This window comes from Chiloscyllium plagiosum, unplaced genomic scaffold (genome assembly GCF_037043375.1).
Source record: "Chiloscyllium plagiosum isolate Xiang-an unplaced genomic scaffold, Cpla_swu_hap1 HiC_scaffold_27, whole genome shotgun sequence".
In the NCBI taxonomy this organism is placed as follows: domain Eukaryota; kingdom Metazoa; phylum Chordata; class Chondrichthyes; order Orectolobiformes; family Hemiscylliidae; genus Chiloscyllium; species Chiloscyllium plagiosum.
This window is the reverse complement of record NW_028270165.1, coordinates 50,628,165-50,648,625: the sequence shown is the minus strand read 5'-3', so window position 1 is coordinate 50,648,625 and position 20,461 is coordinate 50,628,165. Positions and strand designations below refer to the sequence as shown.

Genomic DNA, 20,461 nt, shown 5'->3' with positions numbered 1-20,461 from the left:
CTGTTTTTGCCCAGCTCCCCTCACCGGAAAGCGCTGACTCTCGGTTCAGTTTCTTAGTCACTTCTTGCCATTCCCAGTATATTGCCCACATCTTTATTTCGTTTTTAAAACAGAAAGGCAGTGGTTTGCTGATGTCAGGATCTGAGGGTAATTGCGCTCACGCTCCAGATTCTCTCTCGCGTCATTCACAATAATCTGCACTGCACACGTGCAAAGAAGGGGATGCTGGGAGTGGGTGGGACGCATTCACCAACTCCCCATTCAATCAAGACCCAATCATGCCCACAGCGCCCCCTGTCTATTCTCTCTCGCTATCCCGAGCTTTCACCCTCTCACACACATGCCATCCTCTCCGTCCATTCTATCTCCATACCCTCTGCCCCCTGTCTCGTCCAGTCTCTCGTCCACCCTCTGCCTTCCTCCATCCAGTCCCTCTCCCCACACTCATTCTCTCTCTCCTCGCACTCTCTGCTCCCCTCCATTCTCTCTCTCCCCCCACCCTCTGCTCTCCATCCATTCCCTGTCTCTCCCCCCACCCTCTCCTCACATTCATTGTTGCTCTCTTTCTCCCCCACCCTCTGCCACCTTCCATTCTCTCCCCACCCACTGATCCACGTCCATTCTCTATCCCCACACTCTGCACCCCCATTCTCTCTCTCTCTCTGACAAACGCTCTGCCCCCACCCTGTGCACCCCCAGTGTTTCTCTAACTCCAATGCTCTGTCCCCGGGTCCATTTCTCTCTCTCTCTTACCCCAGCCTCTGTTTCCCGTCCAATTTCTCTACCTGCACCCCCATCCTCATCCTTTCTTGTGCCTCGAGCCCTCTTTGATCACTGTATCAGCCCTTCTAAGGATAGAGTGAGCGCGGATGGTGATGACTCTACCTGGGAGATGGGAGGGTGTGGTGTGAGAAATGGCTGATCTTTAACATTGAGAATCGCTGAAATCATATTTTCAAAAACATCAGTCAAGTTTGAAAGCAAATTCAATTATTTTTTTAAAAAGCTGCATTTTTTTAAAACTTGCATTGAAATCTATGCAATTAGGCCACAGTTGAGGACAGGTTGTCAGGATGGAATGGCCAATTCCTCGTCTTGTGAAGTTGGTTCAGATTAATTGGAAATAGAGTCATAGAGTTGCAGAGCAGGGAAACAAATCTTTCGGTGCATGCCAACCACATATTCTAAATTAATCTGGTGATCCATTTGCCACCATTTGGCGCATATCTCTCTCAACCCTTCCTATTCATACACCCATCCAGATGCCTTTTAAATGTTGTAATTGTTCCAGCCTCGACCACTGTCTCTGGCAGCTCATTTCATACATATACCACGCTCTGCATGAAAATGTTACCAGTTCGGTCCCATTTAAACCTTTCCCCTCTCACCCTAAGCCTATGCCCCTCCAGTTTTGGCTTTCCTCTACCCTGGGGAAAAGACATTCAAAAACTGAGCAGCCAGACAAAATGCAAAAGGAATAAACTGTTGAGCCCCAGAAAAACAAACAAGTCTGGCTCCAGCCTTTTTTTCTCTCCGATTGGCAGTTGGACCAGCATCTCTACTGGGCATACTGCGCATGCTTCTCGATGTCAGGAAGCATTGCGCATGTCCGCTGGTGTCAGCAAAATACTACGCATGCTCTTTGCTGTCAGCGGAAACGGCACGCAACATTCCTGATCGACCAATGGGAAGCCCTGAAGGACCGGAAGGAATGTGGTCCTCCTGCCATTGAGAGCCTACCCCCTATTGTCTGAATGCGGAATTTGGACTATGCGCTTGTGAAGGTGTTCTTGCTCCTCTCTCTATGCATGAAGATTGGATTTCATCCCAGACTGCAAATTCTTTCCTCTGTTCAACATCTGTGAGGACAACACACTCTTCTCACCCCCTTTTCCATTTTATTTTTTTCACTCTGGTGTTCAGTTCTTGACTTGCAGCAAAGTTGGCTCAGGTATGTGTCTTAATTGGCAAACACATGGTAAATAGAACATAGAACATAGAAGAATACAGCGCAGTACAGGCCCTTGGGCCCTCGATGTTGCGCCGATCCAAGCCCACCTAAACTACACTAACCCACTATCCTCCATATACCTATCCAATGCCCTCTTAAATGCCCATAAAGAGGGAGAGTCCACCACTGTTACTGGCAGGGCATTCCATGAACTAACGACTCGCTGAGTGAAGAACCTACCCCTAACATCAGTCCTATATCTACCCCCCCTTAATTTAAAGCTATGCCCCCTTGTAATACCCGACTCAATACGCGGGAAAAGGTTCATACTGTCGACCCTATCTAACCCCCTAATCATCTTGTACACCTCAATCAAGTCACCCCTAAACCTTCTTTTCTCTAGTGAAAACAGCCCCAAGTGCCTCAGTCTTTCCTCATACGATTTTCCTTCCATACCAGGCAACATCCTGGTAAACCTCCTCTGCACCCGTTCCAATGCCTCCACATCCTTCCTATAGTATGGCGACCAAAACTGCACACAATATTCCAGATGCGGCCGTACCAGAGTCTTATACAACTGCATCATGAAAATGTAGTAACGCAGTGTGAAATGAAAGCCTTTCCTATGAAATAAAAACAGAAAGGAGGTACATTGTTTAAATGGTGATATATTGGGATGTGGAGTAAGTGAGGACTGCAGATACGGGAAATCAGAGTCGAAAATTGTGGCGCTGGAAAAGCACAGCTGGTCAGATAGCATCCGAGGTGCAGAACAGTCAACGTTTTGGGCAAAAGCCCTTCATCAGGAATGATGTGTGGATGTACAAACGTGCCTCAGCTACCTTCTGCTCAGGCTTTCTACTCCAGTCAATGCCAGTTGTCACATAGGTGCAGCAAGCAATCAGCAAGGCAAGTGGTAGATTAGCAAGAGGAATTGAGTTCAAAGTGGGGATGTCTTTCTGTAGTTAGGGAGATATTGAATATATTCAAAGCTGAGTTCATCTGACTTTTGAATGTCAAAAATAGTTATGGGGGAAGGCAAGAAAATTTTAAAAAATATATTTTTATTAGAAACTTTTTCAAGTCTCTCACAACACCTCTATACAAAAAAGAACAATACCAAAATACAGAAAAATAGCAGTACAACAATGTCATATATTGTGATACTACTAATAATGAGCTACCTATTATTCTACTAGAACAAACTTAGCTTAAACTAAACTACAATCAAATTGAATAAAAATAAAATTAAACATAATTTAAGTTAATTTGAATTCTATCACATTACTTTATTCTATTTCACTCACCACATCTCCATTAAGGCTCCCATCCATGGGAGCACCAGTTATTGCACCCGTATTCTTTTCACCCAGCCTTGCCCTCCCAGGGCCCCATGAGCGCCCAGACTGATTCCCACAGTTATACCACAGTTCTAATTAATACTGCTGATCAGTCTGCATCAATATAATTTAGAAAGGGCTGCCATGTCTTGTAAAACTACTGTTTTGTGGTGCAACATATTTGTGAGGTCATCTTGGGGGGGATGCTTCATCACCAGCATATGCCACCCCATAAGCCCTGGGGGTTTTTCCAACGTCCAATTAATTAAAATGTTCTTCCTTGCACAGTGCATAAGAATGTTACAGTCTGTTCCTGTGTTCTCCGAGAGAAGGCAAATTTGGCAACCCCAGAAGAAAAAGTACCGGATTGACTTTAACTTTAATCCCCCAGGATGTCCTTCAGCTCCCTTACTATAGCACTCCAGTATCTCTGGATCTTACAACATGACCAATAGCAGTGTGTGAGTGCCTATACTAATTTTACATTTGGGACACCCTGGTGATGTGCCTATCTTGAACTTAGCGAGCCTCTCTGGCACCACATAAGCCCTAAGTAAAATCTTCAAATTCCTACCCTGTGCTTGGTTACATATTGAAATTTTCCTTACATTTTCCCATATATCTTGCCATACTTCTAATGAAATATCCTATCCTAGCTCCCGATTCCACATCCTAGAGAGTCCCTCCACATCCCTTAAGTACAACGTACTAACTGAAAGAGCACCTGTACACCAGAGTACTCTTTATTCCACATTTGACCTGTAATGCTGAGCCAGGAGCGTGGTATTCCTCTGTATATAATCCCTTGGCTGAAAGTAGCGGAAAAGGTCCCTATTAGACAATGCATATTTCTGACTTAGCTGGCTAAATGACATCAAGACCTAACCCTCGATTAAATCTCCCAGACAGAAGATTCCTTTATTCTCCCATGACTTAAAGCTGGAGTCCATTGCCCCAGGTTTAAATCCTTGGGCTGCCACCAGTGGGGTAATCAGTGAGGTCTTCAGCCAATTGCCCTTGTCTTGCCTCATTATCCTCCAGGCTTTCACTGGATTTAGAATGATTGTACTCTTACACTGCTCAGTCTCAGATTTCATCTTATCAATGAATAATAGATTAACTAGGGGACATCTTGACTGTAATGCTTCAACGTCAAGCAAAATCGACCCGAGTCCCCTCGTGCCCAGTCACACACATATGCTAAGAAAGCGCTTATTTGATATCTCTTCAAGTCCAAAAGGTCCACTCCTCCTCACCCTGTGAGAACAGCAATTTGGTAAACTTAATTAGGGGGTGGCTGCGACACCAAATAAAAGAACCGAGCCAACCATTGAGCCTCAGTAATACTCATCTGGGTAGCAACAACAGGAGCATTCTCATGGGGTACAACAGGCGAGGAAGAACATTCATTTAAATCAGAGCTATTCGGCCTAACCATGATAACGGTAATCCTCCCACCGCTGCAAATCCTGCTTTATCCTCTCCAGTAATTGTACATAGTTAGCTTTATACAGCTGGTGGAAGGCAGGGGTAATAAAAATTCCCAAATACAAAAACCCTTTTGACGACCATCTAAACAGGAACTGCATTCCATCCTTCAGATCAGGCACCTCCACTAATTCTTCCCCTCCCCCATCGGCATGGCTTCTGATTTTGTAAATTAGATTAGATTAGATTAGATTACAGTGTGGAAACAGGCCCTTCGGCCCAACAAGTCCACACCGACCCGCCGAAGCGAAACCCACCCATACCCCTACATTTACCCCTTACCTAACACTACGGGCAATTTAGTATGGCCAATTAACCTAACCTGCACATCTTTGGACTGTGGGAGGAAACCGGAGCACCCGGAGGAAACCCACGCAGACACGGGGAGAACGTGCAAACTCCACACAGTCAGTCGCCTGAGTCGGGAATTGAACCCGGGTCTCTGGCGCTGCGAGGCAGCAGTGCTAACCACTGTGCCACCGTGCCGCCCACCGTTGCCCTAAAGTTGATCTTGCAGCCCGAAAAACTGCCAAATAAATTAATTGTTTGAGTCAATCGAGGAACGGACTCCTCCAGATTGGCCAAGAACAAAAGGACATCATCAGCATATAGGGTAATCTTATGTTCCCCCATTCCCACTCCTGGCGCCACTATTTCAGGGTCCCTCCTGATAGCCTCAGCTAATGGCTCAATTGCCAAGGTAAACAGCAGCGGTGAAAGAGGACACCCCTGTTGACTACCTCTCCCAGGTTTAAAGTTATCTGACTTAGTGCCGTTTGTGATGACTGTTGCCCTAGGATCATTATACAACACCACCACCCATCCAGCAAAGGTTGTCCCCAGACCAAAGCGCTTGAGGACCCCAAACAGGAACGGCCATTCTATCTGGTCAAATGCCTTTTCTGCATCCAGGGAGGCCACTGAACCCAGGATCAACCTTTGCTAGCATACCTGCACCATGTTCAGTACCCTCCAGATATTGTTGGAGGAGCTACGGCTCTTCACAAAACCCATCTGATCTTCTTTCACAATACAGAACAACACCTTTTCCAACCTCAGGGCCAGCGTCTTGGGTAGAATTTTAACATCTACATTCAACAGTGAAATGGGTCTGTATGAAGCACATTCTTCGAGCTCTTTCTCCTCCTTTAAAATGAGGGAGATATTAGCCTCCCTAAGAGAGGGCGGAAGATAATCCTGTACATATGAATAGCTATACATCCCCAGAGGTGGCTCCACCAACACATTTATGAATTCCTTATAGAATTCACTTGAGAATCTATCTGACCCCAGTGCTTTGCCACCAGGAGATGCTTTATTGCTTCCTGCACCTCCTGTATTGTCACAGGCCCATTCAACAGGAAACCCGTTCCGCATTTATACTAGGGAGGTGCAGGATCTCAAAAAAGGCCTGCATTCTCGCTGCACTGTGTTCATCTCCCTCTGACTGATATAACTCTGCAAAGTATTCCCTAAATCTAACATTAATCTTAGTTAACTCACGGGTAACTGTGCCAACCTTCTCTCTTACAGACATAATACATTGGGAAGCATTTTTCTTTCTCGCCAGATATCTACCTGGCTTATCTCCAAATTCAAACAATTTTTGTTGAGCGAAGCAGACCTTTTATTTCCCAGTGTGTGCAATGAGTTGGGAGCAGCCCGGAGAGCTGCAGCTTGACCAGTGAAGGCCTATTGTAATGTACTTCCTCAGCTATCTGCAGACGGGTCTCCAACATCTGTTGTTGCTCCTTCCTCTGCGTCCTTCTAGTCGTTGAATAAAAAATAATCAGGCCTCATAAATATACCTTAGTGGCCTCCTACAGTATTTCCGGATTACTGGCCGTACCCGAGTTGTTATCCCAGAAGGCTCTGAACTCTTGTGATGTACTCAACAACTTTGCTTCCCTTGACAGGAATGGGTCCATGCACCAGTGCTGTGCATCCATTCCACCATTCTTGATTTTACTATCTAAATATACTGGCACATGGTGCGAGACATCTATATTGCCAATTTCACAAGCCAATGTTCTGTCCAAGCAATCCAATGGCATTAAAAAGTGTCAGTTCCCATGTGGTACTTGTGTGGTTTGGAAGAGAAAGTAAAGTCTCTTCCATTAGGGTAGAGATGCCTCCACACATCCACTAATCCCAACTCCTTGCACATGCCCACCAACTGCTTAGGTTACGCAGGTTTACCTGTCTGGCCCCTTGGCACCCTGTCTACCTCGGGATCTATTCGGCGATTAAAATCCCCTCCAATGACCATGCGGCGTACCCCAAGACTCATTAATTTTGCAACTGCATCAATTAGAAATTTAAGAGGGTGCACCGTAGGGACAATACACATTCAGGATGCCATACTCTTCTCCATGTATTAGAGCTTTAAGAATGACGGACAGTCCATGTTTGTCCTTAATTTGCTCAATACCTGCAAAGGGAGGTTCCTTCTTCCCAGTATAGCCACTCCTCTACACTTGGAGCTAAAGGAGGAGAAGAATACCCATCATCACCTCCTTGCTGCAGTTTCAGATGTTCCTTATCAGTTAAATGTGTCCCCTGCAGCAGGGCGATGTCCACCTTTTCCTTCCTGAGGCTTGACAGCACCTTCTTTCTTTTTAACGGGGGAATGGCTCCCTTTTACATTCCAGGTGCACCACCTGAACGACTCAGTAGCCATGGTCATCCAGGGCAGCCGGTGGTTTTCCAAGAGGAGGAAGCTTATCTGAGGTGCAGTGAGCAACAAAGACATTAACTCTATAAAGTCTGAAAACTGCTCCTATTAAAAACTAAGATAAATAAAAATCTAACCACCCATATAACTTAAGCAAACGCTCAAATAACCCCCAATTATGTAGAGATCTCTTACCCCCCCTCCCCAAACCCCACCATTGCCACCATCCTGGCTCCTTTCCACTGAGACTGTGCCCCAAACGCCAGGCAATTCACAGATTGAACAAAACATGTTATTTACATTCTGAGAGTTAACAATGGTTGCCCATCTCCCCACACCCCTTCTCCATACATCTTAAGCACAGGTTTAGCCACCCCCAATCCAAAAACAAAGGACAGCAGTAAAAAAAAAGGCCCCACACAATGTGTTACTGACCGATATACTAAATAATTCCAGTTTTTTGTCAAGGCAGTACGTATAAAGACAATAACCACAAAAAAAGGGGCAAAAAAGTAGCATTGTCTGTAATGATGTCCCTCCCGCCTTCATCCCGACTCGATTTCTTTAATTCAGAGAATTCGCAAAGTCCTTCGCCTTTTCTGCTGAATCAAAATTATATACCGTCCCTCCATGAGTGAAACGCAATACGGTCAGGGACCTCAAGGAATATCGTATATTCAGATCCCTTAATTTCCTCTTAACTTCATCAAATGTTCTTTTCTTAATCCAGGCTCCTGAGAAGTCCTGAAAATATATTATTCTTGAGCCTTTGTGCATTAAAGCCTGTGGATCTCTTCCCAGACTTCTTGCTGTTTCAATCACGAACTGTTTTACTTTATAATGCAGGAGGCGCACTAGGACAACGACGGGCTGCGGGTCCGACCCGGACCTGCGCATTTCGATCCAGTGGGCCCGCTCCACACTCAACAGGCCCGACTCCAACTCCAGCCCCAGGAATCCAAGAAGGTCTTCGCCTTCCTCGCATTCTGGAAGACCCACGAGCTGTAAGATATTTCTTCTACTTTAGTTTTCCAGGTCGTCCACTTGCTCCTGAAGGACCCGAACCTGGTCTTCCAGCGTTTGGATCCTTCCTCCTGAGACCTCGGCCACGGTCTCCGATGCCACGGTCCTCTCCTCCGCTGCCTATTCTCTTCGGGCCAACATTTGAATTACCTGCTCCATGCTTTTCCAGCGTGGCAGATAATGGTTCCACCGCTGCTCCAATATTATCTCAGAGTTTGGCAAACACCGAGAGTAATTGCTGCTGTCCCATTAAATCCAAAGGGTCTGCCCTGGGAGTTTGAGCAATGGTTCCATGCGCCCCCGATGCAGTAGGGGAGTGCCCTGCCTGCTGCACCCCTGTCGGCCCCTTTCCTTCATTTGCTTTCATTCTGGTCCTAAAGCTGTCAAACCACAACTATAGCAGCTCCAGACGTTCAGTAAGTTTATATTAGCAATTGTTTTCTCCTACGGGTGGTTAATGAGGTGGGGGGAGGGGTAAAAGTCCACCTTGCCGGGGGTATGGCACAGAGCCCAGCACACAGACCACTCAAACCACCGCCATCTTGGATTTCCAAGAAAGTGGTTTTAAGACCAGTACAGAACAGCTACAGGGTCATACAGCACAGAAACAGACCCTTCGGTCCAACTGGTCTATGCTGACTATGTTCTCAAACCCAATTAGTCCCACCTGCCAGTGATTGGCCCATATCCCTCTGGACCTTTCCTATTCATGTCCATTTCCAAATGCCTTTTAAACATTGTTACTGAACATGCATCCACTACTTCCTCTGGACACCCATTCCACACACAAACCACTCTCTGTGAGAAAAAAGTGGAGATCTTCATGTCTTTTTAAAATCGTTCTCCTCTCCCCTTCAAAATTTGCTCCCTAATCTTGAAAGCCCCACCCTAGGGAAAGGACACCTGCCTTTCACCTCATCTGTACCCTTCATGATATTATAATCCTCTATAAGGTCACCTCTCAATCTCCTCTGCTCCAGTGAAAGAAAACCCAATCTATCGACCTGGATGTAGGTGTATTCATATTCAGTTATGATGTGTTCAATGTTGATGCAGGCTCAAATGGCCAACTCCTGCCCCCAATTCTCTCACACTGTGTTCAGGACAGCATTAGGAGATTGGGAAAGGGGAGGGATAGATATCTTGTTTGTTTTTATTTTTACAATGCACTTGATTCCCACAAATAAAATCAACAGGTACAAGTACAGCACATGCAGTATTCCTCATTGCAGCTTCAAGGTTTTGTGTCCTCTTCTTCTGCGTTGGCTCCAGCACATTCAGCTTACTTCCCCCACCCCGCCTCCCCATCCCCGCCCTGAGCCGTTGATGCTTCCATTGTTTATAAAATCAAGAGAGGGATGGATAGGGTAAATAGACAAGGTCTTTTCTCTGGGACTGTAGAACTATAGAGTAATAGGTTTAGGGTGAGGCGGCCAGGGGAGGGGGCGAGAAATTTAAAAGGAATCTCAGGGGCAATTCATGCAGAAGATGGCGCGTGTAAGGAAAGAGCTGCCAGAGGAAGTAGTAGATGCTGGTATAATTATGACACATTTAAAAGGCACCTGGATAGGTTTATGAATAGGAAGGGTTTAGAGGGATATGGGCCACATGCTGGCAAATGAGACCAGATTCAGTGAGGATATCTGGTCAGCATAGACCAGTGGACCAAAGGACCTGTTTCTGTGCTGTATATCGAGATGACTCTGGTTTGCCACGCCTGTCTGTTCAATTTCTCTCTGGTGTCATAGCCTTGATGTCTCATTCTAAAACTCCCCCACCCCTGTGGAAGCACGTTAAGCATTTTGTATCTGATTGGTTGCCAAGAAGTTGCATTGCAGGTTCATCCTGAATTTACACACTATATTTTTACTTCCAAAAATCAGACCTGCTCACTCTCAACAGTATCCCAATGTCGTGGAAGATATTAATTTTCAGGTGGAGATATCCAAAATTCAGAGAGGTGTCAGTTGTGACTGTTTTGCTCTTCTGTCCCTGTCAGATCCTGAATCAGCACTTTCAGGAGAATTAGAATGGAGCGAGAACAGAGGGAGAGAGAGAGAGTGGGATGGTGCTTTCAGTTTTGTGGAATAACAAAAGAAAAGAATGTTCTGCAGAAAGTAGAATTGCTTGTTCTGAATTTCTACCCTGGACTGACAGTGATTACTTTTGTAATCTCTTTTCAGAGTATTTGATCTGAAGATGAAATTTCAAAATCAACAGATGAAAGGCTTATGCCTGAACCATTGACTCTCCTGCTCCTCAGATGCTGCCTGACCTGCAGTTTTCGACTCTGATTCTCCAGCATTTGTGAGTCACTCAATCCACCGGGACTGCAACAATTTTCAACTGTGATCCAATTGGTTCCTGTTTCAGTACGTTTTCAGCATCATTGGGACTGGAAGAGAGAGCCTACTGTTGCAGCAACGCACTGAGTGTGGAGCCTGAAACAGTTATCTGGCCTGGAAAGAAGAATTCAAGGCAGGGAGGGGACATACACGCGTTTGTGTGCAACTGTAGCTTCGGCCATGGAGAAACCATGGAAGTGTGGCGACTGCGGGAAAGGCTTCTGTGTCCCGTCTGCCCTGGAGACACATCGGCGCAGTCACACCAGGGAGAAGCCATTCTCCTGTCCTGAGTGCAGGAAGGCCTTCAGTGATTCCTCAGCCCTGCTGAGGCACCGGCGCGTGCACACAGGGGAGAGGCCCTTCAGCTTCCCTGAGTGCAGGAAGAGCTTCAGCGATTCCTCCGCCCGGCTGAGGCACTTTCGGGTTCACACAGGGGAGAGCCCCTTCAGCTGCCTCAAGTGTGGGAAGGCCTTCAGCGATTCCTCCACCCTGATGAGGCACCAGCGGGTGCACACAGGGGAGAGGCCCTTCCGCTGCCCCGATTGTGGGAAGTTGTTCACTTGCTCCTCCCACCTCGTGATTCACCGGCGGGTCCACACCGGTGAGAGGCCCTTCCCCTGCCCCAAATGTGGGAAGGCCTTCAGCGATTCCTCTGACCTGCTGGCCCACCGGCGGGTCCACACCGGCGAGAGGCCGTTCGCCCGCTCTGCCTGTGGGAAGTGCTTTACACGCTCTTCCGACCTGCTGAAGCACCAGCGGGTCCACACTGGGGAAAGGCCCTTCAGCTGCTCTGTGTGCGGGAAGGGCTTTACCCAGGCCTCCCACCTGCTGACACACCGGTGGGTCCACACTGGGGAGAGGCCGTTCACCTGCCTCGAGTGCGAGAAGGGCTTTGCTGTCTCCTCCACTCTACTGACGCACCAGCGGGTCCACACTGGGGAGAGGCCGTTTGCCTGCCCCGAGTGTGGGCTGAGGTTCACAATGTCCTGCAGCTTGAACAAGCACCAGCGGAGGCACCAATGCTCCCAACAATCAGATACTGCTGGTAACGCTGCTGAGGGTCACCCCCAGGACTGAACCTCCTGCCTTTTCTGACAGTGAGGGTAGTGGGAGAGTTGTTAGGCTTTTTTTGTTTTCTACTGGGGGAGTGGAGGGGGAAGGGGGGTGGTAGCTCAGTGGTTAGCACTGCTGCCTCATAGCGCCAGGGACCCAGATTTGATTCCATCCTCAGGGTGACTGTGTGGAGTTTGCATGTAATTCCCCCCTGTGTCTGCGTCGGTTTCCTCTGCGTGTTCCAGTGTCTTCCCAAAGTCCAAACGTGCGCATGTTTGGGCGAATTGGCCAAGCTAAATAGTCCCATAGTGTTCAGGAATGTGTAGGTGTGGTGCATTAGTTAGGGGTAAGTGCAGAGTCATAGGGTAGGAGAATGTATCTGGGTGAGTTACTCTTCAAAGGGTCGCTCTGAACTTGTTGGTCAGAAGGACCTGTTTCCACAATGTAGTGATTCTATGATTCTGTGAACATTGCTTCCAGTGGGCGCTGCTGCTCATTAATCCCAGGACCCGGACAAACCTAAGACCACAAGACCATTGGAGCAGAAGTTAGGATATTTTGACCCATCAAATCTGCTCCACCATTTGTTAGAGACAAAATAAAAAACTGCAGATGTTGGAATCTAAAATAGACAAACAGGAGGCTGGGCACAATAAGGCAGGCAGCACCAGGAGGTGGAGAAGTCAGCATTTCAGGTATTATCCCTCAGGACTGAAGAAGGGTTCTACCCAAAACGTTGACATCTCCATCAGAAATCATTTATCAGGATGTTGTTAGAACTAGAGGGCATAGGTTTAGAGTGAGAGGGGAAAGATTTAAAAGGGACCTAAAGGGAAAGCTTTTCATGCAGAGTGTGGTGCGTGTATGGAACAAGCTGCCAGAGGAAGTGGAGGAGGCTGGTAGAATTTAAAAGACATTTGGTTGGGGACATGAATAGAAAGGGTTAGAGGGATTTGGGCCAAGTGCTGGCAAATGGGACTAGATTAATTTAGAATATCTGGTCAGCGTGGACGAGTTGGACTGAAGGATCTGTTTCCGCGCTGTACCTCTCTATGACTACTGGTCCTGATGTAAGTTTAGAATTGAGCAACTTTGAATAATTCAATCTTGTTGAATTCACCTCCTGAAAGGTTTCAAATGAACCCCTACAAGCGATATGAGTTAACTACGCCGAGTTGGATAAAGTATTCCATCAAGTTGAACACGAATGCGCAGTTCAAGAAGTCAGAGGTCACACAACACCAGGTTACAGTCCAACAGGTTTATTTGAAATCCCAAGCTTTGGGAGCATTGCTCCTTCATCAGTGCTGCTCCTTCATCACTTCACCTGATGAAGGAACAGTGCTTCGAAAGCTCATGAGTTCAAATCAATCTATTGGGATTCTCACCTGGTGTTGTGTGACTTCTGACCTGTCCACCCCCAGCACCTCCACATCAGAGTTGACGAATGAGATCAGATTTTATTCAGTATGATTTAATGAGATATTCATCTGGATGCCCTTATGCCTGAAACATCGATTCTCCTGCTCCTCGGGTGCTGCCTGACCTGCTGTGCTTTTCCAGCACCACACTCTCAACTCTGATCTTCAGCATTTGCAGTCCTCACTTTTTCCTGGTTCCTGTGGAAACTCAACACTGTCAGAGTTACAAAGAGACGCCAGTCATAGAGTACTATAGCACAGAGACAGGCCCTTCAGCCCAAACTGGTCCATGCTGACCAAAATGTTTGTCAACACTAACCTCATTTCCCTTCACTTGGCCCATATCCTTCTAAAGCTTTCCTATCCATGTATTTGTTGAAACGCCTTTTCAATATTGTTAATGTACCTGCTTCAACCACTTCCACTGGCAGCTGTTTCCCCAGGTGAACTACACTCTGTAAATATTTTGCCCCACATCTTTTCTTCCATCTTTCTCCTCTCACCATAAAAACGCGTCCTTGGCCTTGAAATCCTCCCCCTAGGGAAGAGACAGTTACCAGTCACCCAAATCTACCCCTCATGGTTTGAAAATATTGCCTCTCAACTTCCTCTGCTCCAGTGGAAAAACATCCCAGCCTATCCAGCCTAAATTCTAATTTGATAATAATGGCAGTGATGATTTTGGCTGTGTGTGTGTCAAGGATCTCTCATTTCTAAGCCAATGCTTTGCCTCTTACGTTCACCTGATTTTAAAACGAATGGCACCCCATTCATTTAAAATGTCCATGTTTTCTGTGTAAAGTCGGTCCTGGTCAGGAAATAGGCAGTGGTGTCTTATATTCCCGTAGACTTCTTGTGACCGGGTTCATATGCTCTGTTTTGAGATGTATGAGTAAATCTTCAGAACAAAAGATTAATGCAGCCTTTATTCATGTCTCATTATTAAAAACACTTTCTCCATTTACAGATGTGATTGAGAAGCTTCTCCCAATGAATCTTAGCCTGACAAATGCTGTTATCAATCATTTGAAAGTCACTGCAGCTCTGTCACAGCACAGGGGAGGGCTCTTTCAGACACAACGCGTCATGCAGAAAATTCTCCCACATTAGTCGAGCAAAGTTGACGTCTTTTTAAGACATTGTGAAACTTGAAAGGGTTCAGAAAAGGTTTGGAATGATGTTGCCAGAGTTGCAAGGTTTGAGCTACAGGGAGAGGCTGAATACGCTGGTACTATTTTCCCTGAAGCTTCAGAGTCAGCCAGACACATCTGTTGAATCAGGAAACATCTCTTCATGCAGCAGCTTCAGACAGACTGCTTGATAAAACCAAAACCAGGGGAAAAGAATGGGACAACTGCCCTTTCATTGTAGAAGTGGTTTAGGAAAGAAAAAGTCAAACTCTTTTCCCGGATTGTTAACCATTAGCAAAAACCTTAATCCTACACAAATGGGAAGCCTTTTACAACCCCTCCTGAAAATAAACCAACAACGTAATCTTAAAGGAGCAACATGATCACAACAAAAAGCACTTGAACTGAAACATTTGTAACAAAAGGCTGTACAGTTTGCAGGACAAGAAAACGGTTTTCAATTTCACCAATCCGTTTAAATCAGCCCCATTGGCTACCAAAAACGTATTAAATTTAAATCGTAAAGTTTTGACAACAGGACCAATCCTATCATAAAGAATTGGCGCTCTCAGTCATCTGCGTATTAGAGAAAGCATCATTTAGAAAAACAGAGAAGGACATTCCTGACAGAGGAATCGGAGGAGGCATCCCCGATAGAAGATGGCACAGAATATTCCTGAAAACACATAACCTGGTTGTAATCTGAGAGATTAAATTCTATTTTGTGTTATCTGAGTGGGACATGTATTGATTGGAACAGCATACCAGAAGAATCTTGATTTATTCCAGAATACTCAGTAGTTAGGACGGATTTATTCAGTTTGTTAGTAGTTTTGTTCATTTGTTCACCGTGAGAGTTGGCTAAATAAATTGCTGATTGTCGATTTTAAAGTGTCAGGGATTTACTTTTAAAACTACAGCAGGTTACACCACTTATCACACTGACTTTACAGATTAAAGGGCAACGTGCCACTCTTTGGACGTTTCAGTTTGAGATCTTGGTGAGTGGGGGAGGTGGGTCAGCCTTCGCTTTATAACAGTATTGATGACATTCTCTTGAATGCAATGGAGTCAATATTAATCCCAGCCTCTTGGTGTGGTTGTGGGTGAATCACCTGAATTTGGCTCCTGACTCAGAAACCGCACAGAGAATCAACTGCTGAAACAATGATTTGCACTTTATTGCATGGAGCAACCACAAATAAAACCCCTCAAGTTCATTCAGCTTCAGCCGCCCCCCCCCACCCCCCACCCCACCCCCCGCCCCGACACAAAACTTGGCTATCACCCGGTTGATGGCTGAATTTAACTGGGTTTCCACCGACGGTGCCCATCTCTGGAAGTGTCCAAGGGTTTGATGCAGTATTATTCTTCTAAGTACTGCTGCGGCTGCATCATTCTGGAGTTGAATTTTGGTGGCGTTTCCTCAATTTCCAATCTGTGGTGTGACTTTTGTTTTTAAGACTCTAACATCACCTCACATTGCTGGAGACCTCAGGTCTGTAGCTTACCTTCTTATCCTTGAGGGTTAGCTGTCTGTTTGAAACAGCCTGCCCTGCAATTAACCCCTCTATGTCAGGGCTTTCCTTCTACAGGCAGAATTAATTGTCCTTTTGTCACACTATTATTAAACAACATTATCTTGCCTGTCCCAAGAAACAACTTATTGTGTTGCCTCCTTCTTCCCATGGATGTTAACTAGCAGAAATTAAGCCATTTATCGTATTGAATCTGCTCTGCCATTCAATCATGGCTGATATGTTTCTTGACCCCATTCTCCCTGTAACCTTTGAGCCCCTTGATACTCAAGAATGAGTGAATGGTGGAGCAGACTCAATGGGCTGAATGGCCTAATTTCACTTCCTGTAGTGTCACAGTTTCTCGTCGGACCTTTCGTTTCTTGGTCCAGAAAGAGTTGTTGTTGATTCGTGAAGTTTGGGAAGTTCTGGAGTTTACAGGTGCACGCCACGCTCCTCTCTGCCTCCTCCCAGAATAACGATTCCTCCTGAGATACTGGCAGTTCTTGAGATCTGTGGATATCCCGGAATACAAATCAGTGTGTCTGGAAGTCTCTGGTGCTACCCTGGAACAGAAGGATTATGGGGAGAAAATTCAGAAATCCGAAGAGCAAAGAGACTTGGGACGTCTAGGCCAGGATTCTCTCAAGGTAAACTTACAGGTTGAGTCAGTAGTTAGGAAGGCAAATGCAACAATGGCATTTATTTTCACAGGAATTGAATATAAAAGTAGGGATGTACTTCTGAGGATCTTTCAGGTTCCAGTCAGGCCACAATTGGAGTACTGTACACAGTTGTGGGCTCCATATCTCAGGAAGGATGTACTGACCCTGGAACATGTTCAGAGGAGGTTGATGAGAAAGGTCCCAGGATTGAAAAGCTTAACATATGACGATCATTTGAGGTCTCTGGGTCTATACTCAATGAAGTTTAGAAGATGACAAGGGAACTAATTGAAACCTACAGCATACTGAACAGCTTAGACAGAGTGGATGTTGGGAAAATGTTTCCATTGGTAGGAGAAAGAGGACCCGAGGGCTCAGCCTTCAAGTAAAGGGAAGACCTTTTTGAGCGGAGATAAGGAGAACTTCTTCAGACCGAGAGTGGTGTATCTATGGAATTCACTGCCCCAGAAGGCTGTGAAGGCCAGATCGTTGAATACATTTAAGATTGGGATAACTAGGTTCTTGAGTATCAAGAGGATCAAAGGTAACGGAGAGAATGGGGTTGAGAAACTTATCAGCCATGATTGAATGGTGGAGCAGACTCAATGGGCTGAATGGCATAATTTCTGCTCCTATAATCTTATGATATGCTGATGTGTGGAGGGGTGAGAATGGGGGAAAAGAGATAAAGAGGGGAACACAATTAAAGTGAAGCTGGATACAGATACATAGGAAATACAAGAATTGTACGATAAATTTCAGACCACATAGAAGCACTGGCATACAGAGGGATCTGGCCATATAGATCTCTAAAAGTGGCAATACAGGCGGGTAAGGTGATCAAGAAGGCACACAGCACGTTTGCCTTGAGTGTAAGAGTTGGCGAGTTATGTTACAGCTATTTATTCCAGTCACATTCAGAATATTGCGTGCAGTTCTGGTCCCTACACTACCAGAAGGACATGGATGCTCTGGGAGAGGGTATAGAGAAGGTTCACTAGGACACTGCCTGGTCTGGAGGTCTCATTATGAGAAGAGAATGGGATAAACCTGGATTATTTTCACTGTAAAGATGGGGCAGAGAGATGACCTCAACAAAATGATGAGACACACAGATTGACTGGACGGGGGCGACGTGGTGGCTCAATTATTTGCACTGATGCCTCACAGCGCCAGGAAAACTGGTTAGATTTCAGTCCCAGGTGACTGTCTGTGTGGAGTTTGCACATTCTCCCTGTGTCGATATGGGTTTCCTCCGGTTTCCTCTCACAATCCAAACGTGTAGGTTAGGGTGGAGTGGCTATGATAAATTACCCCAATGCCCAGGAATTGGAAGGTTAAGTTGGATTGTCCGTGTTTAAATTGCCCCACAGTGTTCAGAAATGTGAAAGTTAGGTACATTAGTCAGGGTAAATGTCGAGTAATAGAGGTAGTGAAATGGGTCTGTGTGGATTATTCTTTGGATGTTTGGTGTTGGGCCAGATAGTCTGTTACATAGTCAGAGGCTTCTCTCTCCCCCCCCCCCCCCCCCCCCCCCCCCCCCAGGGTGGAAAAGTCAACTACAAGAGGGCACAAGTTCAAGGCGAGAGGGGGACAGTCTGGGGGAGAATTGAAAGGGAAGATTTTTCACACAGTTGGATGGTGGATGCCTGGAATGCACTTCCAGTGGATGTAGTGGTAAGAGGCACCTTAGCAACACTGAAGGTGTATCTGGATAGACACATGAATGGGAGGTGAATACAGGGACAGAAACCATGCATCGGCAATAAATAGCAGGTCTAAGTTAGGATTAAGACTTGACACAGGCAAGGGAGGGGAGGGGATAGGGGGTAAAGTGAACTTTCAAAAAGCAGGGGATACCTGTATGCTGATGAAGGGGTGGGTGGAGGCTCAGGTGGAGCATAAACACTAACAGAGGCCAATTGGATCGACTGTGCTGGAGACTCAATGGGACAGAGACAAATGCATCTATTTCAGATCTACCTGCACTTCAGCCGCTTCTGGACTGTTTCCGTAGGGAAGGTGCAATCCCAGGCTCAGAGAGCATCAGCCCCCACTGGAAGTAAAGTGGGTGAGAGAGCGGCCATTCAGCATAAAGGAACCCCTTACCCCTCCCACTTCACCCACTAAACGGTATTCAAGATGTGACTCTCAGCAGCGGTAACAGCAGAGTCCAACCTGAATCCCTGCGCAATCTCACTTGTGAAGTTGCTGGTGTCTCCACAAGTTGCATGACTGGGTGAAGCCCTTCCCACACACTGGACAGGTGAACGGCCGCTCCTTGGTGTGGATGCGCTGGTATTTGCGCAGGGTGGAGGAATAATAGAAGTCATTGCTCCACACGGGACAGGTGAACGGCTTCTCCCCAGTGTGGACGTGGAAGCTGAGCAATAGGTGATACGACAGGGTGTAGCCCTTCCCGCACACGGAGCAGGAAAACGGTTTCTCCCCGGTGTACATCCGCTGGTGCGGCAGCAGGTGGTGTGACTGAGTGAAGCCCTGCACACACACGGGGCAGATGAACGGGTTCTTGCTGGTGTGGACCCTCTGGTGGGCTAGGAGGTGGTGTAACTGAGTGAAGCCTTTCCTGCACTGAGTGCAGGTGAACAGCCGCTGCCCGGTGCGCAAACGTCGATGAATCTCCAGCGCAGATGGCGAAGAGAAACCATTCCCACACTCCCCACATTTCCACGGTTTCTCCATGGTGCTGGTGCCCTCGTCTGTATCAGACCATAACAATCAGTTGAAAATTCACTCACGCTTACAGCATGTGTGTGGTGTTACTGGTGAACCCGCTGATAATTGGAACACTCTCATTCAGTCTGCAAAGCTTGTTCTAGTCACTACTCTGGTGTGAGGGTATGTGAGACTCTGAGTTTCCAGTCACACTGACGTTTAAAACCTAACTAAGCAGACAAACCTTCTCCCCTTTGTTTTCAAGGCCATCAATATCCACGTCCTCGTGAAACAAGTGACTGTCAGACTTTGATGTGATGTTTGGTCTGAGATTTCTGCCGCCAAATTCTTCTCTTTTAATATTCCTGTGAAGAGATTGCAAAGGTCATCACAGTCAGTCCATGAGAGAAAATCTGAACGTAATTCTAGTTTCATTTGAACATTCTTTCCTCTCTTAATCCCAAAGATCTTTGTGTAGATCTATATGTAACTGTAAACCAACAGGGTTATGGGGCAGACTGCATACCTCCACGAAGAGTTCACATGGACTCAAGTTGCTGAATGGACCTCTGTAGTGCAGTATTGACACTCTTACTGAAGATCTACAATATGCTGCAGTACGATATTACAAGCCCAGAAACAACTGCAAATCAGACAAGGACCTTTCAGAAGTTGGACCATAAACTTCTGAAGCTGCTGCTGCTCTTCCTCTCTCGCTCTCTGAATGAAGATTGATCTTCACCCAGACTGCAACTTCCTTCCTCTGTCAAAATATTTGTGAACACAGCCCTTTTTTTGAAGGATGGGATGTTTTCTGATCATCACAATTAAAGGGGTGTCTTCCCCCTGATATGCAAAGGGACGGTCAGTCAGGGGAGGGCAGGGTCACGTCTTGTTGTTGTTGTGTGGAATCTGTGACAGCTGCATCAATTCATCCTAACTCCTGTACTCAGTGCTCTGACTGATAAAAGCAAGCATGCCGAAAGTCTTCTTCACTGCCCTGTCTACCCATGACTCCACTTTCTCGGAGCTATGAACCTGCACCCCAACATCTCTTGGTTTGAAATACTGCATATGAAACTGATTTGGTGCTTGTTGGTATGTGTTATTATTTGGTGCTTATCTCGACTCTAATTCGGTATTTTATACTGAATGCCATGACTGATGAAGGCCAGTGT

The 20,461-nt window shown here is 46.3% G+C and overlaps 2 protein-coding genes across 2 annotated transcripts in view; one reads left to right on the top strand and one right to left on the bottom strand.

Annotated features, from left to right (window-relative positions):
- The window catches only part of LOC148144006 (uncharacterized), a 128,865-nt gene extending 109,555 nt beyond the window's left edge, over window positions 1-19,310 (bottom strand). The window contains exons 1-2 of the mRNA XM_087975720.1: window positions 18,832-19,310; window positions 17,467-17,472 (exon numbers count right to left, since the gene is read on the bottom strand). Of these exons, the coding sequence (XP_087831846.1) occupies window positions 17,467-17,472; window positions 18,832-19,310 (485 nt within the window). The remainder of the gene's footprint in view (window positions 1-17,466; window positions 17,473-18,831) is intronic.
- Window positions 11,002-11,898, top strand: LOC148144007 (uncharacterized). The gene has a single exon (XM_087975676.1). The coding sequence runs from the start codon at window positions 11,002-11,004 to the stop codon at window positions 11,896-11,898; it is 897 nt and encodes a 298-aa protein (XP_087831802.1).
- Window positions 19,311-20,461: the final 1,151 nt, after the last annotated feature.